At 38.8% G+C, this 20177-nt stretch overlaps 1 protein-coding gene across 1 annotated transcript in view; it reads left to right on the forward strand.

Moving 5' to 3' along the window:
* Positions 1 to 14689, forward strand: part of grk6 (G protein-coupled receptor kinase 6) — a 36129-nt gene extending 21440 nt beyond the window's left edge. The window contains exons 4-16 of the mRNA XM_034311242.2: positions 994 to 1071; positions 1567 to 1667; positions 1790 to 1882; positions 2431 to 2494; positions 2906 to 3046; positions 4704 to 4894; positions 4989 to 5026; positions 5880 to 5969; positions 7749 to 7957; positions 8748 to 8882; positions 9656 to 9793; positions 11858 to 11992; positions 12334 to 14689. Of these exons, the coding sequence (XP_034167133.1) occupies positions 994 to 1071; positions 1567 to 1667; positions 1790 to 1882; positions 2431 to 2494; positions 2906 to 3046; positions 4704 to 4894; positions 4989 to 5026; positions 5880 to 5969; positions 7749 to 7957; positions 8748 to 8882; positions 9656 to 9793; positions 11858 to 11992; positions 12334 to 12384 (1464 nt within the window). The 3' untranslated portion in view covers positions 12385 to 14689. The remainder of the gene's footprint in view (positions 1 to 993; positions 1072 to 1566; positions 1668 to 1789; positions 1883 to 2430; positions 2495 to 2905; positions 3047 to 4703; positions 4895 to 4988; positions 5027 to 5879; positions 5970 to 7748; positions 7958 to 8747; positions 8883 to 9655; positions 9794 to 11857; positions 11993 to 12333) is intronic.
* The last annotated feature ends 5488 nt before the right edge of the window (positions 14690 to 20177 follow it).

Raw genomic sequence — 20177 nt, forward strand, 5'->3', positions numbered from 1 at the left:
TTTGGGGACAAGTGTGGCTTTGTTGTGGTTGAGCATGTGCAGAAACCTTTGTTTGTAGTCGACGGGTGAGGAAGTTGTGAAGCCACGTTGACATTTTGTGCAGGAAATGTGAAGAAAAGAAGAAGATGAAGTAGAGATGGATGATATGACAAAAATATTACATTGTGATACTTGAAGACCTTTCTACGATACATGAATGTAGATCATGATGAATGATGTGGATCATAGGTCATAGGGTCATAGGATCATAGGATCATAGATTTGCTAAGAAACACTGAAAAGCAGGAGAAGTAAAAATTCTGCTAATTCTTTTTAAAAGAATTCATAGAAAAAAATGTAACATCAAATCAGCTGCACCCAATCAGATTGTGATTGTTAAATAATTCGAGTTCGAATCCCGTCGGGAGGCAAAAGAGCCAAATTGGCCGTGCTCTGTGCGTCTCTTTCTCAATTGCAGCGACGCTAGCCAATCACAGGCATCTGTGAGCTCAGATATGTGGAAGAGGGCAGATAGCTCTTTCCTCCGAGTGTGTTACTCTGCCCTGTGAGCAAGCGTGAGCAGCATTTCAAAACGATGTCTGGTCTTGGAGGAAGTATGTCTTTACCTTCACTCTTCCTGTTTGGTAGCTGTGATATCTCAGAAAATGATAGCTCAGAAAAGAAAAGTGTATCGTGACACAACTTATCATATTTCCTAGCCGTAGCATGAATGGCTTTCAGGTCTGCGTCATGCTTCTTTGTTACAAATCCAAAACTGCAAAAGATGTTTGGATGCCATTTTTAAAAAAAAAAATATATATATATATATATATATATATGTATTTTTTTAATCTTAACTTCCCTGTATGTCCCTGGTGTTCTTGATGTTCTTGATGTTCATGATGTTCATGATGTTCTTGTTAGCTTTTTAAGGTGTGAAGGTGTTTTTGGCACATGGCACATTTCCACTCTTCTGTAAAATTGACCAGTCTTTTCTTTTCATTTCATTTGTAGGCTGAGTATGAAGTAACCCCAGACGAAAAGAGGAAGGTGTGTGGACAGGAGCTCCTTGAAAAGTATTTAAATCCAAAGGTATTTATTTATGACTCCAGTAAACTCTGACTTAAACGATTCACTGAGCAAAAGTGCATGCACACACTGAAGTAATCTGTTCTGTGTTTTATTTTGTGTGTGTGGGGACAAAATGTCTTGACAAGGGTAGGAATATCTAACAATTTTGACTTGTGGGGACATTTGGCTTATCCTCATGAGGAAAACTACTTTTTTTCTTTTCTTTTCTTTATTTAAAGAAAAAAATAAATCTTTATTTTATTTATAAAACTAAAAGAGCCAAAAGGTTTCCTTTTGGTTACTGAGGTTAAGGTTGGGGTTTGATTTGGATTTAAACATAGCATTAATTAGCCGCATTCATAATTATGTCAATGGAAGGTCCTCACAAGTAAGACGTGTGTGTGTGTGTGTGTGTGTGTGTGTGTGTGTGTGTGTGTGTGTGTGTGTGTGTGTGTATGTGTATGTGTGTGTGTGTGTGTGTGTGTGTGTGTGTGTGTGTGTGATGTGCGTGTGCAGTCAGAGGACCACGTACCCGAGGTGGCGGAGGAGATGGTTTCTAAATGCGCTGAGCGCTTGGAACAAGAGGCGTGTAAAGAGCTTTTCATGGAGTGCACCAAGTAAGTCTCCATTACAAGACATAAAAAAAACTTTTATTTGCACTTATGTGTTAGTTGATACCAATCCCAAATATTTCTTCATTCTGTGTGTGTGTGTGTGTGTGTGTGTGTGTGTGCTCTAGACTGATCCATGACTACCTGAGCGTGGCCCCTTTCGCAGACTACCTCGACAGCATCTTCTTCAACCGCTTCCTACAGTGGAAATGGCTCGAGAGGTACAACCGTGTCCCTCAGCTTTCTTCAGCTAATGTTAGCGAGTGACTTCCTGAATGCTCTCTGAAACGCTAACAGCACTGACTTTAAACTTAATTCCTCTCCTCATTGTTTGTTGCAAATTTGGTCTCGTGGGCATTTCGTACAATGGAAACGATGTGACATTAATTCCTTTTAATGTTCCTGAGAAGCTCTATATAATTCCTTTGGGTCCTTTATGAAGCTGGCACTTATGCAAACCAGATGTGAACCCAGGACCTTGCTGTTTATTTGCATTTGTTTCCCCCGAAACATATCTTCAGGCTTCGGCCTAAAAGCAAGAAAAAGCGAGCCTGGATGAAATCCAGCCTGAAGTTATTCAGAAAGAATAAACAAGAAAGAAATTTGGAGCTTAAACCGTACTTTAACTTTCCTGCACTTTCTTTGCCTATAAAATTGATGTGTTTGAATGCAGATATGAAATTCATGGTCATGATCTTTACATTTGGTATTTATAAAGCCTGATATATGATAACGATAGCTAGTGATGTTGTCTTTCTCTCTTTAACAGACAGCCAGTCACAAAAAACACATTCCGTCAGTACAGGGTATTGGGAAAGGGCGGGTTTGGTGAGGTGAGTTTCACTTCTGTATTTAGTGTCAAATGTGTAAGCATATAGGAATCTACTATATATGTCATGCATAAAGCACATGTAAAAGTCTTTATACACCCCAAAAAGTACCTCTAGCGTCTGTAGAAGCACTAGCTAATCTAAAGACTATAATACTGTAGTATTGTCTTTGTTACTCTATTAATATCTTTTGAGAGAGTTATATCCTAGATGTGTCCTAGTGCATAAACTGAGGCAAAATGGTACTACGTTGAAATATTTTCTTCCATACTGTGCTTAGCTGTAAGTGGCTTCCTGTGTTGCTGCGCTTCCGTGCTCATTTTGTTTAAAGAACTTTGACAGACATTAATGACCACAAAAGACTTTCCAGTGCATGGACTCATCCACTTCCCTCTAATTTCTTTTGTACTCAAGGTCTGTGCTTGCCAGGTACGGGCAACGGGGAAGATGTACGCCTGCAAGAAGCTAGAAAAGAAACGCATCAAGAAGAGAAAAGGCGAGTCCATGGCCCTGAACGAGAAGCAGATTCTGGAAAAAGTCAACAGCCGGTTTGTCGTAAGTATTTACTTTTGGCTTTTGCTTTGACCTTGAAAAATGCACAAGTAGTTCTCTTGAAGTTTGTGAGACTTTGTTATCTCTTTGGATCATACCGAGGGCAAAACATGGCCTCACTTCATTTCAGAGTCCTTGAATTGGTTCATTTAAGATTGGTGTTAGCATTAACATGTAACCGTTTATATAATGCGTATGAAGTATTTCCATATTCGACATAAATATTCTCCTCTTTGTTATGATTTATGTTTTATGTAACTTTTGTCTTTTTCCAGAACATTTGTTTTACAACTTGACAGATAACAAAATCAGATAACATTATCTCCCTAAACAGATCTGATAATGGCTAAAAAGGAGAGTAGTAAAAATAAAAATCAGTAAAACTCGAACGCAGTGTTCTCATTTTGAAGATATGTGAGCTGTATAGCCAAAATTTTGTGGACACCTGACCGTCACACCCATAAGTGCTTTCTGATCTTCCCAAGGATTTTGTGTCTGAGTTATCAGGTTTTATTTGAAGTTGCCTAGCAGACGAAAGGCTACTTCTTATTGATTTTTGCAGAGTTTTCATTTTGTGGTAAAGTACGTGGACCCTGACTGTCACACCCATATGTGCTTCTTCCCCAAACTGTTGCCATAAAGTTTGGAGCACACAGTTGTATAGAACGTCTCTGAATGCTGTAGTGTTACAGTTTCCCTTCACTGGAACTAAGAGGCTCAAACCTGTTCCAGCATGGCAATGCCCCTGTGCACAAAGCGAGCTCCATGAAGACATGGTGTGTGAAGGTTGGAGTGGAAGAACTGGAGTGTCCTGCACAGAGCCCTGACCTCAACCCCACTGAACACCTTTGGGATGAACTGGAACACCGACTGAACCCCAGACCTCCTCGACATCCCAACATCAGTGCCTGACCTCACTAATGCTCCTGTAGCTGAATGAACACAAATCCCCACAGCCACGCTCCAACATCTAGTGGAAAGCTTCCCAGAAGAGTGGAGGATATTATTAAAGGGAGAACTTTGGGCCATATCACGTACATGCCAAATGAAAACATTTGCGAAAGTCAATAAGGAGTAGAGTTTTGTCCAATAAGCAACTACGAATTAAGAAACTGATAGCTCAGACAAAAAAAACTGAGCTGACATTGAAGATTTCTAGCTGCATACATTAATACATATCCAATCAGCAAAAATGTATCATTATGTAAGAGGGTAGGGAACTCCATGAAATCACCAGGGTTCAATAGGAAAACAATCAGACCAGCAATGAAATTAGCTTTCTTGTAGGCTAATTTTATTATCATGTTTAGCTGTCAGGAGATCGCAAGTTCGGATCCCAGCAATGTCACAGCCATCTGTGGCTTTGAGTCCAAGAGAGCAAAATTAGCCATGTTCTCTGGGTGGGAGGGGCGTACTCTCTCTCCCTTGTCAATCACAGCAACATTAGCCAATCGTTAGGCTTCTGTGAGCTTATGTATGCGGAAGAGGGCGGATAGCACTTTCATCTGAGTGTGTTATGAGCAGCAGTTTGAAAAGTTTCAGAGGTAGGTAGTTGTTGTATGATAGGGGAGAGCTGGATGGTGGGTGGGAATTGGAAGATGACCATATTAGGAAGAAAATGGGGAACCCTCACTGATAACTGTCCTGTTTTCTTACCAAGGTGAGTCTGGCGTACGCCTACGAGACGAAAGACGCGCTGTGCTTGGTTCTTACGCTGATGAACGGAGGAGATCTGAAGTTTCACATCTATCACATGGGTGAAGCTGGGTTTGACGAGAAGAGAGCCGTGTTCTACGCTGCTGAGATCTGTTGCGGCCTGGAGGACCTGCACCGAGAGAGGATAGTCTACAGGTCCGCCGTGTTTCCATCCTCCAAACTCATTCATTTCAGGAAAATATATTTTAACCTCGCTCTTTTTTTTTTTTTTTTTTTTGCTTCTTCTCAGGGATTTGAAACCGGAAAACATCCTGCTAGATGACCATGGTAAATATTCAGCACTTTCTCTATTCCATATGTTTGTCTTACAGAAAGCATTTCTGGATCTATTATCTATAACTTCAGGTCTTGTTTTTTTTATTGCTGCGGACAGTTGCTTAAAGAAGGTCTTAAAGAAATAACAGCGTCTAGCATTTGTTCAATTCCAATCTGTTACGTGAACACACCACAAGAGGGAGTAGAGTACACTATATTTCATCTTAGATCCTGCTAGACCGATGTATTTTGACAACACTGTCCAGCCGCGAGCTGACAGCGTGCGTCCTGCCCTTGGCCATCACGGTGGCAGTCGGGCCATCTCTGGGGACGTCTCTGAAGATTCGTTTCCAACATTCGATCCTCCATGTGGCTTCAGTGAGCAGCAAGTCAAGCAGGGACATTGCTAAAAAGATGCACAGCTGCTAAAAAGAGGAGTGTAATGACCTCCCTGGAAGCGACCGGTGTCTGTGAATATGATTCCCTGGATAGTTCTTGCGTAGTCATTACGTCATGGTGGTTTTATTTGGATATACCAGCCAGACACGGATATTAGCAGGTGGCAGGATTGTCTGTGATGTAAAATATTTTATAACAATATATAGCAACACATCTAAACTCATTCTCTAACCTCAAAGTGTAGAGTAATTCACAGATCCTGATACAGAGAGCATAAGCTTAATAGAGATGCATATGCAGTATTTATGACCACCATGACTTATAGATATCAGTGCAATAAAATGTATGACTCAGACAAATCCTGATGTTCGTTTGCAGCGTCATATTGGGAACAAGAAGGATTAAGCAAGTTATTACGTCATAATATTTGTCATGTACTGACACAACTCACTATTTTTTTCCTCAGGTCACATTCGCATATCAGACCTGGGCCTGGCTGTGCATGTACCAGAGGGCCAGACAATCAAAGGGCGCGTAGGCACTGTGGGGTACATGGGTAAGAACGAGTTTTGAAATATAGAACTTTGTTCATCGCAAGCTTACTTTAAAGGTTAAATCTTGAACTTATACGTTTTTTTTTCTTAAATCAGAGATGTCCAACGTATAAAATCTCGATAAAGGTTCTAATGAATTTAAAATACGTGTTCTAAATAAAATTGTCTTCTGGATTGTAATTCAGTTGAAAGATTTGGAAAAAAAGACTGATGTTCCACTTGGGGGCAATAAACTCAAGGCCATAAACTCAACTGCTGATAAAAATCTGCTAATGAGATGCAAGTCTTCATTAGCAAGCTAGAAATTTGACTGTGTAACTAAGTCTTTTTTTTGGAAAAAAAAACAACTTTCACAGCAATGGGGGTGAATACTTATGCAATCACAACTTTTACAGTTTTTACCTTTCTGATAAATGCAGAAACCGAACACATTTAAGAAGAGATGTTGCTGCGTTAATAGTCAGAGAATGTTTCTCTGCCAGGCCTGCTTTTCCTTCAGTTCAGCTCATTTAAGTAGCAGTGTACTGCTTCTATGGAACCATGATTCAACCCAAATTGCACAATATGTACAAGAAGTGACAGACTTGTGCAAGGACGTTGCCATCCCTGGCTTTTCTGACACACCCTCTGCAATGTTTTTTTTTTTTCTAAATGGAAAACATAAAGTGTTAAGAATCAAGTTTCATCTTGAATTAGGACAAAGCAAACAGACTAATAGGTCAGGAAACATCCTACATCTGAATATCTCTAAATATTTTAAATATTTATTAATGACTGTAATCATTTAAGTGGAACATTATGAAGACATGGAGAGTATTTTTGTATATAAGGCAATTCTTGGTCAACTTACCTTGTATCTATTTTCATTGTTGCAAATATTGTGAACACAACATGCAATTTCCATTCAGATCATATTTCAGTCATATTTAGTTTTAGTTATAGCACTCGTTCATCATGGAATGACTTGCAGAAATGTGTAACACTAGTGTAGTTAATCTCGTTATCAGATTTTAAGCTATTGATAAGGGAATTTTTTTCCCTGCTCTTGTTTTCAATTGTTATGCAGCGCCATTATGTGCTGCATTATGTCCTGTAAAGTAAATAAAATAAAATATAACACTGAGATCCATTATTATATTAAATCTAAATCCAGCTCAGACACAGCTGAAGTTCCTAAAACATCATATCCTGCCCTTGTACATTATTATTGTTTTGCCTGTTGCCAGGTTCATTTTGCTTAATCTTGGAAAAATAATACACAAGGAAGCTGTGCTTTATAATAATGTAAAGTCACAAAAAAATAGAATTTAAAAACATGGAGAAATATGAGTAAAGAAGACATTAAAGTCAAAAAACAAACACGACAAAATACAGTGGCTTACGTAGGGTATTTATTAGTAGGTAGTAGGTTCATAAGGAATTTATTATTTTATTAAAAAAGTGTTTGGTTTCGAGACCCTGTGAAGTTTGTTCTAGGTCTTTCCCAGGTCAGAATGAATCGGAACGTCATCAAGCATTAATGCATTGATCGCATCCGTCAGTTATTCCGCCAAGTAATCCGTTTGAAAGTAACAGAGTCATAGAGGCAATTTAATGTTCAATGGCAGCTTCCTGAATAGCTTTATACAGTAAATGGAGGTCTCTTCTTGCACAGAAGGGTTTCCTATCATTAATGAGAGTTGAACTAGATCTGCTATGTTAAAGATATCACACAGAAAAGACTCCGAGCATGGTTAAATGTGTGATTTGGTATCTACTAATGGAGTTGTTCTGCATGTCAGCCCCAGAGGTGGTGAAGAACGAGCGATACACGTTTAGTCCGGACTGGTGGGCTCTGGGCTGTCTGCTGTACGAGATGATCGAGGGCCAGTCACCCTTCCAGCAGCGTAAAAAGAAAATCAAGCGCGAGGAGGTGGAGCGACTCGTCAAAGAGGTGGCCGAGGAGTACTCCAGCAAGTTCTCGGAGGATGCCAAGTCCCTCTGCCAAATGGTCAGCCATTCCCTGACATTCCTTACACTCCTTATACACCTTGCCCTCGATAAAATTCAGTTCAGTTTTATTTATAAAGTGCTTTTAACAGTGGACATTGCCACAAAGCAGCTTTACGGAAATCCAGATATAAACTTTAAATTTATCCCTAATGAGCAAGCCAGAGGCGACGGGGGTAAGGAAAAACTCCCTTGAGAAACCTTGAGAGGAACCAGACTCGAAAGGGAACCCATGCTCATCTGGGTGACACCGGATAGTGCGATTGTAAATCATTACTCTTCTCTAACTGTATACTGTACTACATCAAACCATAAAGTCAAATCATACCAGTTGTGTACGGTACATATTGCCCGATTCTTCTCGTAAAACCCGATTATTCACGAAATTCATCACTCGAAAAAGAAAAGGGAGCATAAAGAACTCTGTGTGCTCCTCCTGATTACCAAAGTCCTTGTTTTAAGAAAGAAATCACATGGAGCCCTTCAAGAGCATTTTAGTGTGTGATTGCCGGGCCCTCATGCTGGCAAGTTGCTGATTGTTATGGCCTGAAAATAATATCAGAGCTGGCAGCTAATCAGCTAGCTAGGTGCAGTTTTATTCAAATTGTGTGTGTGTGAGATAGATAGAGAGAGAGAGAGAGAGACAGACTGAAGTGTCTGGGACTGGTATGAAAAGTGGTACAGGAAATGTAGAACTGATCATGCTAATGAGAATTGTGATTCATAATGAGATTAATCGGAATAGAAAGGTGGTTATTAAAAAGTTTCTGTTCACATCTTTGATCCCACAGCTTCTGGCCAAAGACCCCAATGAGAGGCTTGGCTGTCAGGGAGGTGCCTCGGAGGTGAAGGCTCACCCGATCTTCCGCTCTATCAACTTCAAACGACTGGAAGCCGGCATGCTGGAAGCCCCTTTTATTCCCGATGTAAGTCTGTCATGGAGAGGACGCTTAAATAAGAGCTGTTCCCCTAAATAGGAGAGGAATCTCAAAGTCATGCTCGAATGATATAGTTTGTTATTTAGCTCATCAGTCACCATTCTTTCAACTATATATAGACAACAGATCATAAACCCTAGCAACATACTAACAATCTTTGGATGTTATTTTTTTTCCTTTTTTTAAAAAAACTTTCTTTTCAACTTTCTCTCAGCTCTTTGCTAGCAGTGTGGATTTGCCTTCAGGAAACTCCATCTAGTTCTTATTCTGCTTCCTATTATTATTACAGTGCTTGTTTGGGATACCATAAATCTCGTTACAAATTTAGCTCTTGTCTGTTTATGATCCTATCTAACATACGTAATTTTGTTGCTATGCAAAACACCAACCTGCCACTGCTACTGTTATTTGGGGTGTTCCTCAGGGATCAGTCCTTGGCCCTCTTCTTTTCTTTATTTAGATATATACTAGCCTTGGGTCATATGTGGTTACAATCTCAGTGTTTTCTCACAGGCTTTCACTGTTAATGCAGATTTATGTGAGCACACAATCTATTACATCCTTATGACGGAAAAACTGATAAAATGGAAGTTTAATGAATTATTTGCGTCAGTATTCGGCCTTTTCATTAAAACTGATGCCCTGTAATAAAGAACTTTCATATTTTTTTGAGCCTTACATTAGGGATCTGCCAAAATTTTTTCCTCCATAGTTATATTCATGCTAAAACTTTGATCCTTTTGTTCCTTTCGCACCTTCAGCCTCAGGCCATCTACTGTAAGGACGTGCTGGATATCGAGCAGTTCTCCACTGTGAAGGGGGTGGAGCTTGAGCCCAAAGATGACTCCTTCTACAGCAAAGTGTCCACAGGCAGCGTGCCCATCCCCTGGCAAAACGAGGTGAGAGCTCCCAAAGCCCGAATACTAAAGTCTGTCCACTCGGGCCGCCATCTTGGAGATGCTCCTGTGCAATTTTACCAGACCATGCTCCTATCTTACTTGATTGCGTCGAGACCTAGTGCGTAAAACCGAAACGGATCAGCGACATGACGTTTTAAACAGTGATCAGTTAAAATTGGACAAAAGCGGTGTAAATAGTTTGTCGCTTCAGTAATGCCAAAAAAAAAAAAAAAAAACAGCAACCTTCATGTATTTCATGTTGCTCCAACTATTTCTCTATAACAAGGACAACCATATTTACAGCTGTTTCTATGGTAACAGTGATCATCAGGCCTGAGAGTAGGCTGAATCCCAAATGGCTTTCTGCTCCCTATGTACATGCACAACAATGGCTCCTACATTCTGTGTAATGCATCATAATGCCTAAAGGAAATGATTTAGGATTCATCCTGCAGCACAGCTCAGTAGCTAGCTCCTCCAAGGTTAGCTGAGCTAAGCTAAAGCTTGGGGTCTAAACTGAAGAGAAAGGTGTATTTGTATTGTAATTGCCAGAGTGCTGCCTTTAAATTAACTATATTATGTTCTGGCTCATGTGTAGCTGCTCTGTTTTTACTGAGTCCATATAGCTAATCCGTATCTCCTCTGTATTTTATAAAACGTAAAAGGATCATGTTTCTATTATTAGGACTTCTATCAAAAAAAAAAAACAGTCATTACTATCACAGAGACAGCAGTAACAATCTTTTCTTGTTATATCTTTACTAACAAGGCCACTGGCTTTTTTTTTTTCATACAGCTGCCATTTTGTGTGTTACATGCTTCCAAATGCATATTTCAAAAAGAATAATTGCTTAAATGACCTCATATATAAACTAGCAAAAAAAAAAACCCAAGGATGAAGTGATATTTAAATGAGGTACATTGTGTGCAAGATAAATGTTCTTTGATAGCTGTGACAAGTTCAGAGTAAACCAAAACTTACCACACACGTGCGTAATTAAGCACGTTAAGATGATATATTATACACATCAAAACTGTAAACAAAAATACGAGAGTGCGTGTTCTGTTCAGTAACCTTTTCACAGGATCGTTGATTGCTCTTAGCATCGGCATCATACCTTGAGACACTTCGTTACTCTGAGATACAACTGAATAGAGTAATTTTTCTGCAAATTTAATACCTGCCTTTGTGTTGTATTAATCTGTGCATGTTTTTACACACACTGCAAAAAAAAAAGGAAATGTTATTCAAAAATGTCATTTCTCTGAGATTAAGACCATTATTATACATTATTTCTAGACACATTTTCACAATTTCAGGCTTTAAATGGTCTTATTCAATTAGCAGATCATTTAGCTTGAAACACTTGAAATAAGCTAAATTATCTTCCAATTGAAAAAGACAATTTCAAGCTTGAAATGAGCAAAAAAAATCCAGAAATAGGCCTAATAATATTGTATTTGTTTTAAAAAATCTAATAAAGAGAAATATTAGTTGAATTTGCCTATATTTTTAATCAGATATAATTTTTTTTGCAGTGGTAAATCAGGGCGCTGATGTGCTTCTGAGTTAAGGCTGATAGTTGACCAGCCAGATTTCTGAGTACAATTGCAGGCCTACACCTTCCCAGGAGACCCAAAGGGAAATTTTTAAAGTAATAAAAGTCCACCAGAAAAACAGAATGACATTTAACTGTAGCATCAAGTATTTTTGGATCTAAGACTTGAACAACACACAGTAATGAACTCTAATTCATTGCTGTTTGCACCAAATTCTGCCCTGAGACAAACAAAGCACATTTTGACCCAGAAAAATAACCCACTGAAAGAACCACACATTCATCACACTTCCATTTCCTGGGAGAAATGGGACAGATGTTGGCAGAAGCTGCAAAGATAATAACAGGCCATAAAATCAAAGTGGAAGTCAATTTTTTGGTCATTTTTTTATGGTTTTAGATGAAAAAGAGGTTTCTAGGACTAACAAGGCAGATCTTCAAATTCGTAAATCTGATAATGGACATGGCATTGACCACGGACGTGTGTTTGTGTGCCTCCTCTCAGATGATAGAGTCCGAGTGTTTCAAAGAACTGAACGTGTTGAATCTGGACGGATCCGTGCCCCCGGATCTGGACTGGAGAGGACAGCCTTCTCCTCCGCCCAAACAGGGCCTGCTGCAGAGACTCTTTGGGAGACAGGTGAGCACGGCTGATTACTACCGCTGCGACGTAACGAACATAACAATCACGTGATAAAATATTGTGATTAAAGATTGATCAGATGGTGTGTACTGTTTACGTTTAACAGCACGGCTCGGACAGTAGTTCCGGCTGTAACCTGAACAACAGGTTAATATTAATGCCCTCGTTCTAATACGTTACTATATCGTTTCTATAGTAACAGCTCATTCCCAGAGTCTTGTACGGTGGCTCTACATATTGAAAAATGAATCATTTATGTGGTGAAGTTTTCTGTAGCTTCTGGATGTACACTAGAATGTATAGTGTCTGACTTTTCCGTGTGTCCTGCCCCCCTTCAGGACTGCTGTGGGAACTGCAGCGACAGCGATGAGGAGCCTACAAGGCTCTGAGGGCGTGGCCAGGCCCAGGCTCCTCCCCCCTGCCACTGGAGGATCTCATTTTGTTTACAACTTTTGCACATTTGTATTTTTAGGATAGCTCTATATAAACATTGGAATGTATATTTTCACTATATAGCCATGCGGTCGATGTTATTTAAAGTCAACGAAACGGAAAAAAGGATCAGCGTCCATCATTACAGCAGAGTATTTCAGAGACAGTGTGCATCGACATGAAGGCTGACCGACCCAAACAGCCCTGTCCCGTCTAATCAGCCTGCCACCGCCTCCTTGCGCCTTTTTCTTCTGGTTTTACTCGTTTATTTTGTTTTGGTTTTATTTTTTTCTTTAAGTAAACCACATACATGTACAGTGTTTGCTCAGCCAAATTCTTTCAAATAAGTGAGAACGAAGGAAATTATGTTCACAGATATTTTTATATTTATATATGTTTTATGATTTTGTTTTTTCTTGTGGTAATCTTGACAATCAAATGACCATTTGTACAAAACTTTTGACATGTGGGGGTTCGAAACACAGCGACACGAAGTGACTGAAGAACACAGACAGATTTTCTCCTCATTTAGGCATACAATCCAAACATTTCTATCCGAGGTCTCAGACGTATGTGTAAGGGTTTTAGCTAAATAGAGACACCTAGTAAACCAAATAGGCGTAATTTCCAAGTAAATGTATTCGTCCAAACAAATGCGACCACTCGTGTTATGTTGTAAATACGCGACACTTATCTGTAAAGCCCTCAGTGTGTCTTCCTGCTGATTTCTCTCTGGATATTTTGAGAAATAATCATAATTAGTGTTCTAGGTGGTCAGTATGTTGCATGGTGAGTCTATGCATAAACCATCTTGCATTTATAATGCATTTATGTAGTTCGACTTCTCATAATTACCGCGTTCTCATAAGTCATAACTCATCCTACAATGCGTTGTCGTTGTGATTTTGTGCATATGAGTAGATTTATTATGCATAACGTCATAGGCTGTTCAAAGGGTTATTGCTGCTTTCCCAAAATTTGGGTCAAAGAAATGAAAACCACAAAAAAAAATACATTTCACTTGCCAAAAAAAAAAAAAACGGAACAGTACCTTACATGTATCAGTCAGGTTAAGGCTTTTAACTCTGATGGCCTCGTATAGATTTATTAACCTGTTGATGCACTTAAGACCAAACCACTTTTATTTAGTCCTCCATCTCCATGGAAGGTGCCTTTAATGTTTTAAGGTACTCTTGTAATTAGCATTTTTATATGGAATTGTGACAAACATCATGTTATTGTTTGTGTTGGCTTCGCTTTTTTGCACACACACTTTCTTCCTGCGCTGTTAATTTTACCTCATCTGTGTCCTGTGGATGTGCATTTTCTGATCCAAGAAATTTCCTGGGCCCCTTTGTTGAACTTTTGAACACAATACAGTCTCTCAAGACACGGAGGGGAAAAAAATGGCTTTTAGACCTCGGAAGTGTAACTTGAACTCTTTTCAGCCTACCTATTCATCGAACTCTGAGGTCTTGTCGATCAGCGTTCCCTCGGTTCACCTTTCTGCTCAAAACTCAAGTACATTCCAGTCTCTACCGTACTGTACAGATGTAAAATTGATTTAAGATGTTTTTGTTTTCTGTTTTATTTAGCAATAACAGGATTTTATAAATGTAACTACCACATATACATGTATAAAGCGAGCGACACCGCAAGACTGAACTTCAGTTGACTCTCGTCGATGTGTCCCTGAGCCAGGCTTTAACACTGTGAAGGAGGAGATTTGCTGATTTCTGTCACAGTTGTATAATTTTTGTTTTCCTCGTACGCAATGCACTGATGTATTTTTATGTGTACATATAAAGTGTTTATGTATGTGCGTTCGCCTAAATGCTGTGTGTATGTGGATGTATGTATGTGCGTGTGTGCGTGCTTGTTTTTGCACTGCATGTGCCCATATTGTTGATCATAACCACTAGCTGATGCCATTGTGTTATGCCCTGTATGAGGGGGAAATGTTACCATACTACTGCTAAGGGAGCTGTGAGTCATATATTGCTTTCAGAAATGTAAGTTTGGCCATATGGTAATACTCATCGTTTCAAATCTCTTTTACATATATTTCATTTTTACCTCATTTGGAAGTGGCGGAAGTGCAACCGATCGAAAATGCTGAAAATAAAGACTCCTCCTTGAACCAATACTTAAATACGACACACTGGTGCTCATTTAACTAGTCTTGGTGGGCCATTCTTCTTTTTATTTTCTGCAGAAACTTAGGCTGTGTTTATTTGAGCCGGAATAAAAACATGCTCTAAACTCTTTTTGCTATGTTAATGTTTATTTATTATACAGTGATGTCAACACTGCGAGATACTGTAGGTCCACTACAACTAAAAAAAGGGACATGTACTAGCGTATATAAGGTTGCATTAATGCGTGCTAATATCACGACCCAGGCACGGTGTATACCGCCTGGATAACATCTGCGAACAATGTCATAAAGATCAGGAGTTCCCGAGGACCCTAGGACTGCGCAGAAAGATGCTCAGAGACGATTATCACACTCACACCACTGCGAGGGATGATGTTGACTTTGTAAAATCCTGAGAAGGTTCATGGAGCCCAAGGTAGCAGCAGCAGCACAAATTTTCTGGACGGTTACACCTCTAACAGTGTTTTCACACTTGGCCCGAATAATTGAGCCTGCACCCAGGACCCATTCTGGGCTTGTTTGGGGTCGAAGATCATAATCGCAGATTTGCTTTCACATAGAAGGATAACTTTTGAATCACTACGTTTTTCTGTGTGTCGTTTTTTATTGTTTTCCTTTGATACCGACACTCAGGTCGTGAAGAACAGTGATTTTTAGATGCCATCGATTTTTTGATATAAGAAGATTTTTAGCCATGAAGGCTGGCATATGATGAAACTCTTGCTCATACCACAAATGTGAGCTAATTATTATGCTCCAATCCTGTGCAAGTCTGGTTTTATATCTCAGTAATGGAGCACACCACTGTTTGGTGGAAGTGAACCCCTGATCAGATTTCACACTTCACCAAATGTACTAAAATCTTGGGTAAAGACGCAAGTGTGAAAAAGTCTCATGTGGAGGAGAAACTCCTTGTAGATTGGCATATCACAGTAGGAGTTGGGCATTAAGTCCATCTAAGGGTTAAAGTGATAATGCCCATACAATTGTGGGCTAATCTCAGATTAGGAAACACCGTGTTTCCTATAACCATTGCAAATTAATCAGCTTGTCTGAAGATCAAATGGTTGCCAATAGTCAGTCCAAAAAAAAAAATCACACCAGCCACAGCAAGAAATGTTCTGCAGAATAGACTGAGTCACAACGTTAGGTGATATGATCTTGGGCAGAAAAACCTGGATTCAGTCATAAGGTAACTCCAGAGTCACCTGGCCACCAGGCGCAGCTTATCTTCAGAGCCAATTCCGAACTCTCTTAGCTGACGTGATTGCTAGCACGTAGGCAGTCTTCAGGGATGTCTACTTCAGGTCAATCATGCATAGGCCCATAGGGAGGATCTTACATGACTCCTATGGGAGAGTGGTGGACAGAGGTGCCTTGCCTCCTTTAAAAACACAAATAATAAGCCTTTGGTACCCCAGAGAGATTACAAGAGAGATTTACCACATACACCTTCAGGGTAGTTGCTGTTCAACAGTCTGTGAAGAAAGGTCAAGATCCTAGACACATGATAAGGCACAGGGTCCAAAGCAGGTGAACACCTGTTGCAGAACAATTCAAAGAAGCATCTATGATGATAATCTCTCTCTCAGGCAAGAACATGTTTCGGTCTGTGGTCTTTAGGGTCCAGTCGCAGGGCTCATCATCTCTGGACTACCCACAGTTCAACTGAGCCTAGAGGAATTACTGATGAAGCTTGGATCATCACTCCAAGCACTTTCAACAAAAGCAATGTCCTGCTTCATTCTAGTGACGTATGATCTGCTTTGGTTTTCTCCTGAGCTCTTATAGAGTGCTTGAGCACTGCAATGTGAGAAGGTAGACGTGTTCAAATACAAATGCGTCTTAAATACAAACAGCATTAAGTGTTAAGATCAAAGCTGTAGAGCTGCACGGGACAATGCTGAAGTCCGTTGTACTCAGAGCCTGGAAAAACACAGAAAGGTGTAATGGAAAGGTAACTGATCCCAAGGTTTTCCCAAGTGGGAACTGGCACTGAGTATCAAGTGATTTTCCATGTGCACAGTCCCTTTTTGTCACCAAACATGCTGATGATCATGTGTGTATGTGACGTGTGTATGACCAAAAAGTTACATTTTGGTTTCATCTGACTCAAAAGAATGGCAACTGTGTTTTTAATGATGCTTGGTGAGATTCAGGCACTCCATTTTATAACATTTTTGCTGTGTCAGGAAGAGCTTCTTTCCTGAAACAGTTGTCATGGATGTGGCATTTAATGGTTGATTTTGAAATTTGACCACCGAAACAATCAAGTAATTAATTACAACAGGCTTCTTTTACATTGCCCCCCTATTTCATGGTGGAATAACAGTGTGCTCAAGGGTCAGATTGGCAGATTTCTAACTGTCTCAGACATGGTAAACATTTTGTAAACATAGCCTTAATTCTTTATTGGTTTCCCATGGCAATGGATGTCAAAGGGATTTTACCTGTTTGCAACCTTATAGTTATACTTCAGGGGTAACAGGACATGATTAAATGTAACAGCATTTAAGGGATGGAGACCTAATGACAATTTGTTTTCCAGAATGAATGACATTTTGGAAGCATTTATTTTAAATATTCCTTACAGGTCAGTAATTATGGCACATAAAACATTTCAGGGGAAAAAAGTACTATTATTTAAAAAAAAAAAAAAAAAAAACTAAACTAAATTGAACAAAAGAAATTGCTTAAAATAAAGATAAGTTTCTCTGTTTGAGTGGAAAACTAAACTGAATTATTATGTGTAATTATATATAATTATTTTTGCTAAAATTATTCTGCACCATGGTTCTGAAACAGCCTAAAAACAGTCTTTACTTTTTTACATAAATACTTCATTTTTACTTTTGAATCCCATAAACTCCCTTTAATCCTCTAATAAAATGCTAATATAAATGTCCCCACTGCTGTGTAAAATATCCAAGTAGACAGTATAGTTCATGCAATACAAGAATTGTATTGTATTTAACTGAATTTAACTAAAAAAATAAAGAAAAGAAAAGAGACTTCAGAAACGGGATTCACAACTTCATTTGCCATTGTCTAATGAGGACTATGTACATACCCTGATTTCACATCTGGCCACTTCATGACCAATTCACTAAATACACACATTTTAATTCAAATAAAGATCTGTTTTATTTGCTAACATGCACATGCTTGTGATATCTGTTTTCCTGGTAACAGTTTATTAGATCATCTTTTTTCTTTGTATTTCTGGTTAATTTTCACATTTTACATTACACTGAAGCTACCTGTCTCATATCATAGCATCACACACACTTTAAGGGACCTCATTTTGTATTCTAAAATACACCACTGGCCTGTGAACCAACAATGAGTAATGGTAGTTTTTTGTCCTTGTAATTGTCGAGTGCTATAATTGACCTTTTCCATTCATTATCTGTCCACAAACAAAAAAAAAAAGTTGGATGTCGTAAATTGGGCAACCTCATGAATCTGTTCCGTGAGAACAGCAAGACTGAAATAGTGATGAAGAGGATGATGAGATTGAGTAAAAATACTTTTTAATGTCAGTTTTTTTCTCCTCTTTCCTCATTTTAAAAATCTGTTGTTTATTTCAATACATTTTTGCTTCATTAGCTCAGTTGGCCTTTCCAAAATGCTGCCTTTTTTGGAAATGTTTCTTAAAGGAATTTCAGGCTGAGCCCTTGTGCAAGAATTTCTAAAGTAGTTCTACTTTTTAGGTCATTTAAAAACATATATAGACACACACACACACAAACATTTAGACATACACTATATCATGACTTCTGAACTTTTCTTTCTTAAGAAATGCTTTCCATTTTCAACACCTTCTGATGGCCATATATGCTGAATATTTTTGTCATCTAATCTGCAAGCTAGCTGGCTACTAGAGTGTTAGTGTGTAAGCTAGTTATCAAGCTGATATAACTCTAAACTTCATAAGAATCACAACATACAAAATGGTGAGGTGAATGGAACATGGATTTCTATCAAAACATTCACTTGTTCTGCCTTGTTCTGCAAGACGCCTCTTAAAGCTGCTGTAAGCAATGTTTGCAGTGTTTGCAACTTCGTTGTCATGTTCTAGAGGACTTAGCCATGAATTCTGAAAGTTGACACTCAGGGAAGAATTTGGAGTGTCTCTTAATATTTCTTTTTTTTACCTAGCCTACTAGGTTAAAATGTTATAGCTTTACTGTCATCAAGTATATGTTTTACTATCAAGAAGGTTTTAGTTGTGCTGTCCATTTTATCTCTTTTCCAATGTTATTGTGGAGAGGTGTGGATTGTTTGGGGACTCACACCCCTACACTTTCCCATCGCTCTGCTCACAGGGACCAAAGCACAGAGTCATGATACTCTACACACAGAAACCCAACTAATTGTCCTGACTAATCTTATAGCAGACGTGCAGTGATAATTCGTTTGTTTATACTGATTGAAAATGTCCGATAAATCGATTTCCATTCTGAATGGAACGCCGGTGTACTGCTAGTAAGGGTTCATTTCAAAATGGGTTCTGTATACTTTTAACATATTCAGACATAGTGCCAATTCTACTTCAGTGAAAGTATAGCTAATGTGTCAAAAGCTTACTCAATTACTCAAAAAGTGTCAATATCCAGCAAAAAAAAAAAAAAAATGCACTCATATTAAAAAGTACATCATTTTTAACTGATGAAATTAATTTAATGTCATATTTTCATGTAACAGTTCATATGTTTAGAAAGTGATTTTCATTTTAAAACAGCTACAATGTTTTCATTCAATCTCTGTAAGTTTGCTGACTCACGTGCATGACTAACGCTAAATAGTTTGCTAATGAATGAATCAATAATTAATAAATCTTTTAAACAACCAATATTTACCATTAGCTAGAATTTGAATAGGCCTAGCCAAGTATGTTAGCTACTGGAATCAATGCTAGTCTAACCTGAAAGTAGCAAAGAAAACAGGCTAACTTGGTTAAATATCGCCAGGTGAGGTTGGAAAAGTAGCAGACATGCCTCAACATGCTTTTAGATGGAGTTCATGTTTTTGAGACGCCTCATTTAATACGAGTCTTTGTTTACTCCAGTGTACTGAGACATTTTACTGAGGCAGGGCCAGGGACGCTCATCCTCAGCTTTCACACTGCAGTGCGGTGGATTATCCGTCTTTAGACACACACGGATAGCTATAGCCCTTAACTACATTGTGTAGCATGAGAAGATCAGGGCGGATGATGAATTGGTGTGACTCTTGATAGTTTGTTCTACATATAGTATGCAAAAATATCAGATTAGCAATAAACTGAATTTCACAGGTGTATTGATACTTAGCTTCACACCATAATTACTTGATTAGCTCAGCAATCTGCATGTTGTGTCTGTGTGTGCTGAAAAAACTTCATTTAACACAAATATTCAGTGTTGATTTAATGATAGTGTGATGAGTCATGGTTAACTAATGGTTAACTAATTGTTAACTACTGATTCATTATGCCAGGCCTGTGATTTGAAACAGAATGGTGTTTATAGGCAGGCAGTGTCTATTACAGATATTAGCATTAATATTCCGATGTTAAGCTGTATTTTTTTTTCCTACAGGGCTTGTAGT

This window comes from Pangasianodon hypophthalmus, chromosome 15, assembly GCF_027358585.1.
Source record: "Pangasianodon hypophthalmus isolate fPanHyp1 chromosome 15, fPanHyp1.pri, whole genome shotgun sequence".
NCBI lineage: Eukaryota > Metazoa > Chordata > Actinopteri > Siluriformes > Pangasiidae > Pangasianodon > Pangasianodon hypophthalmus.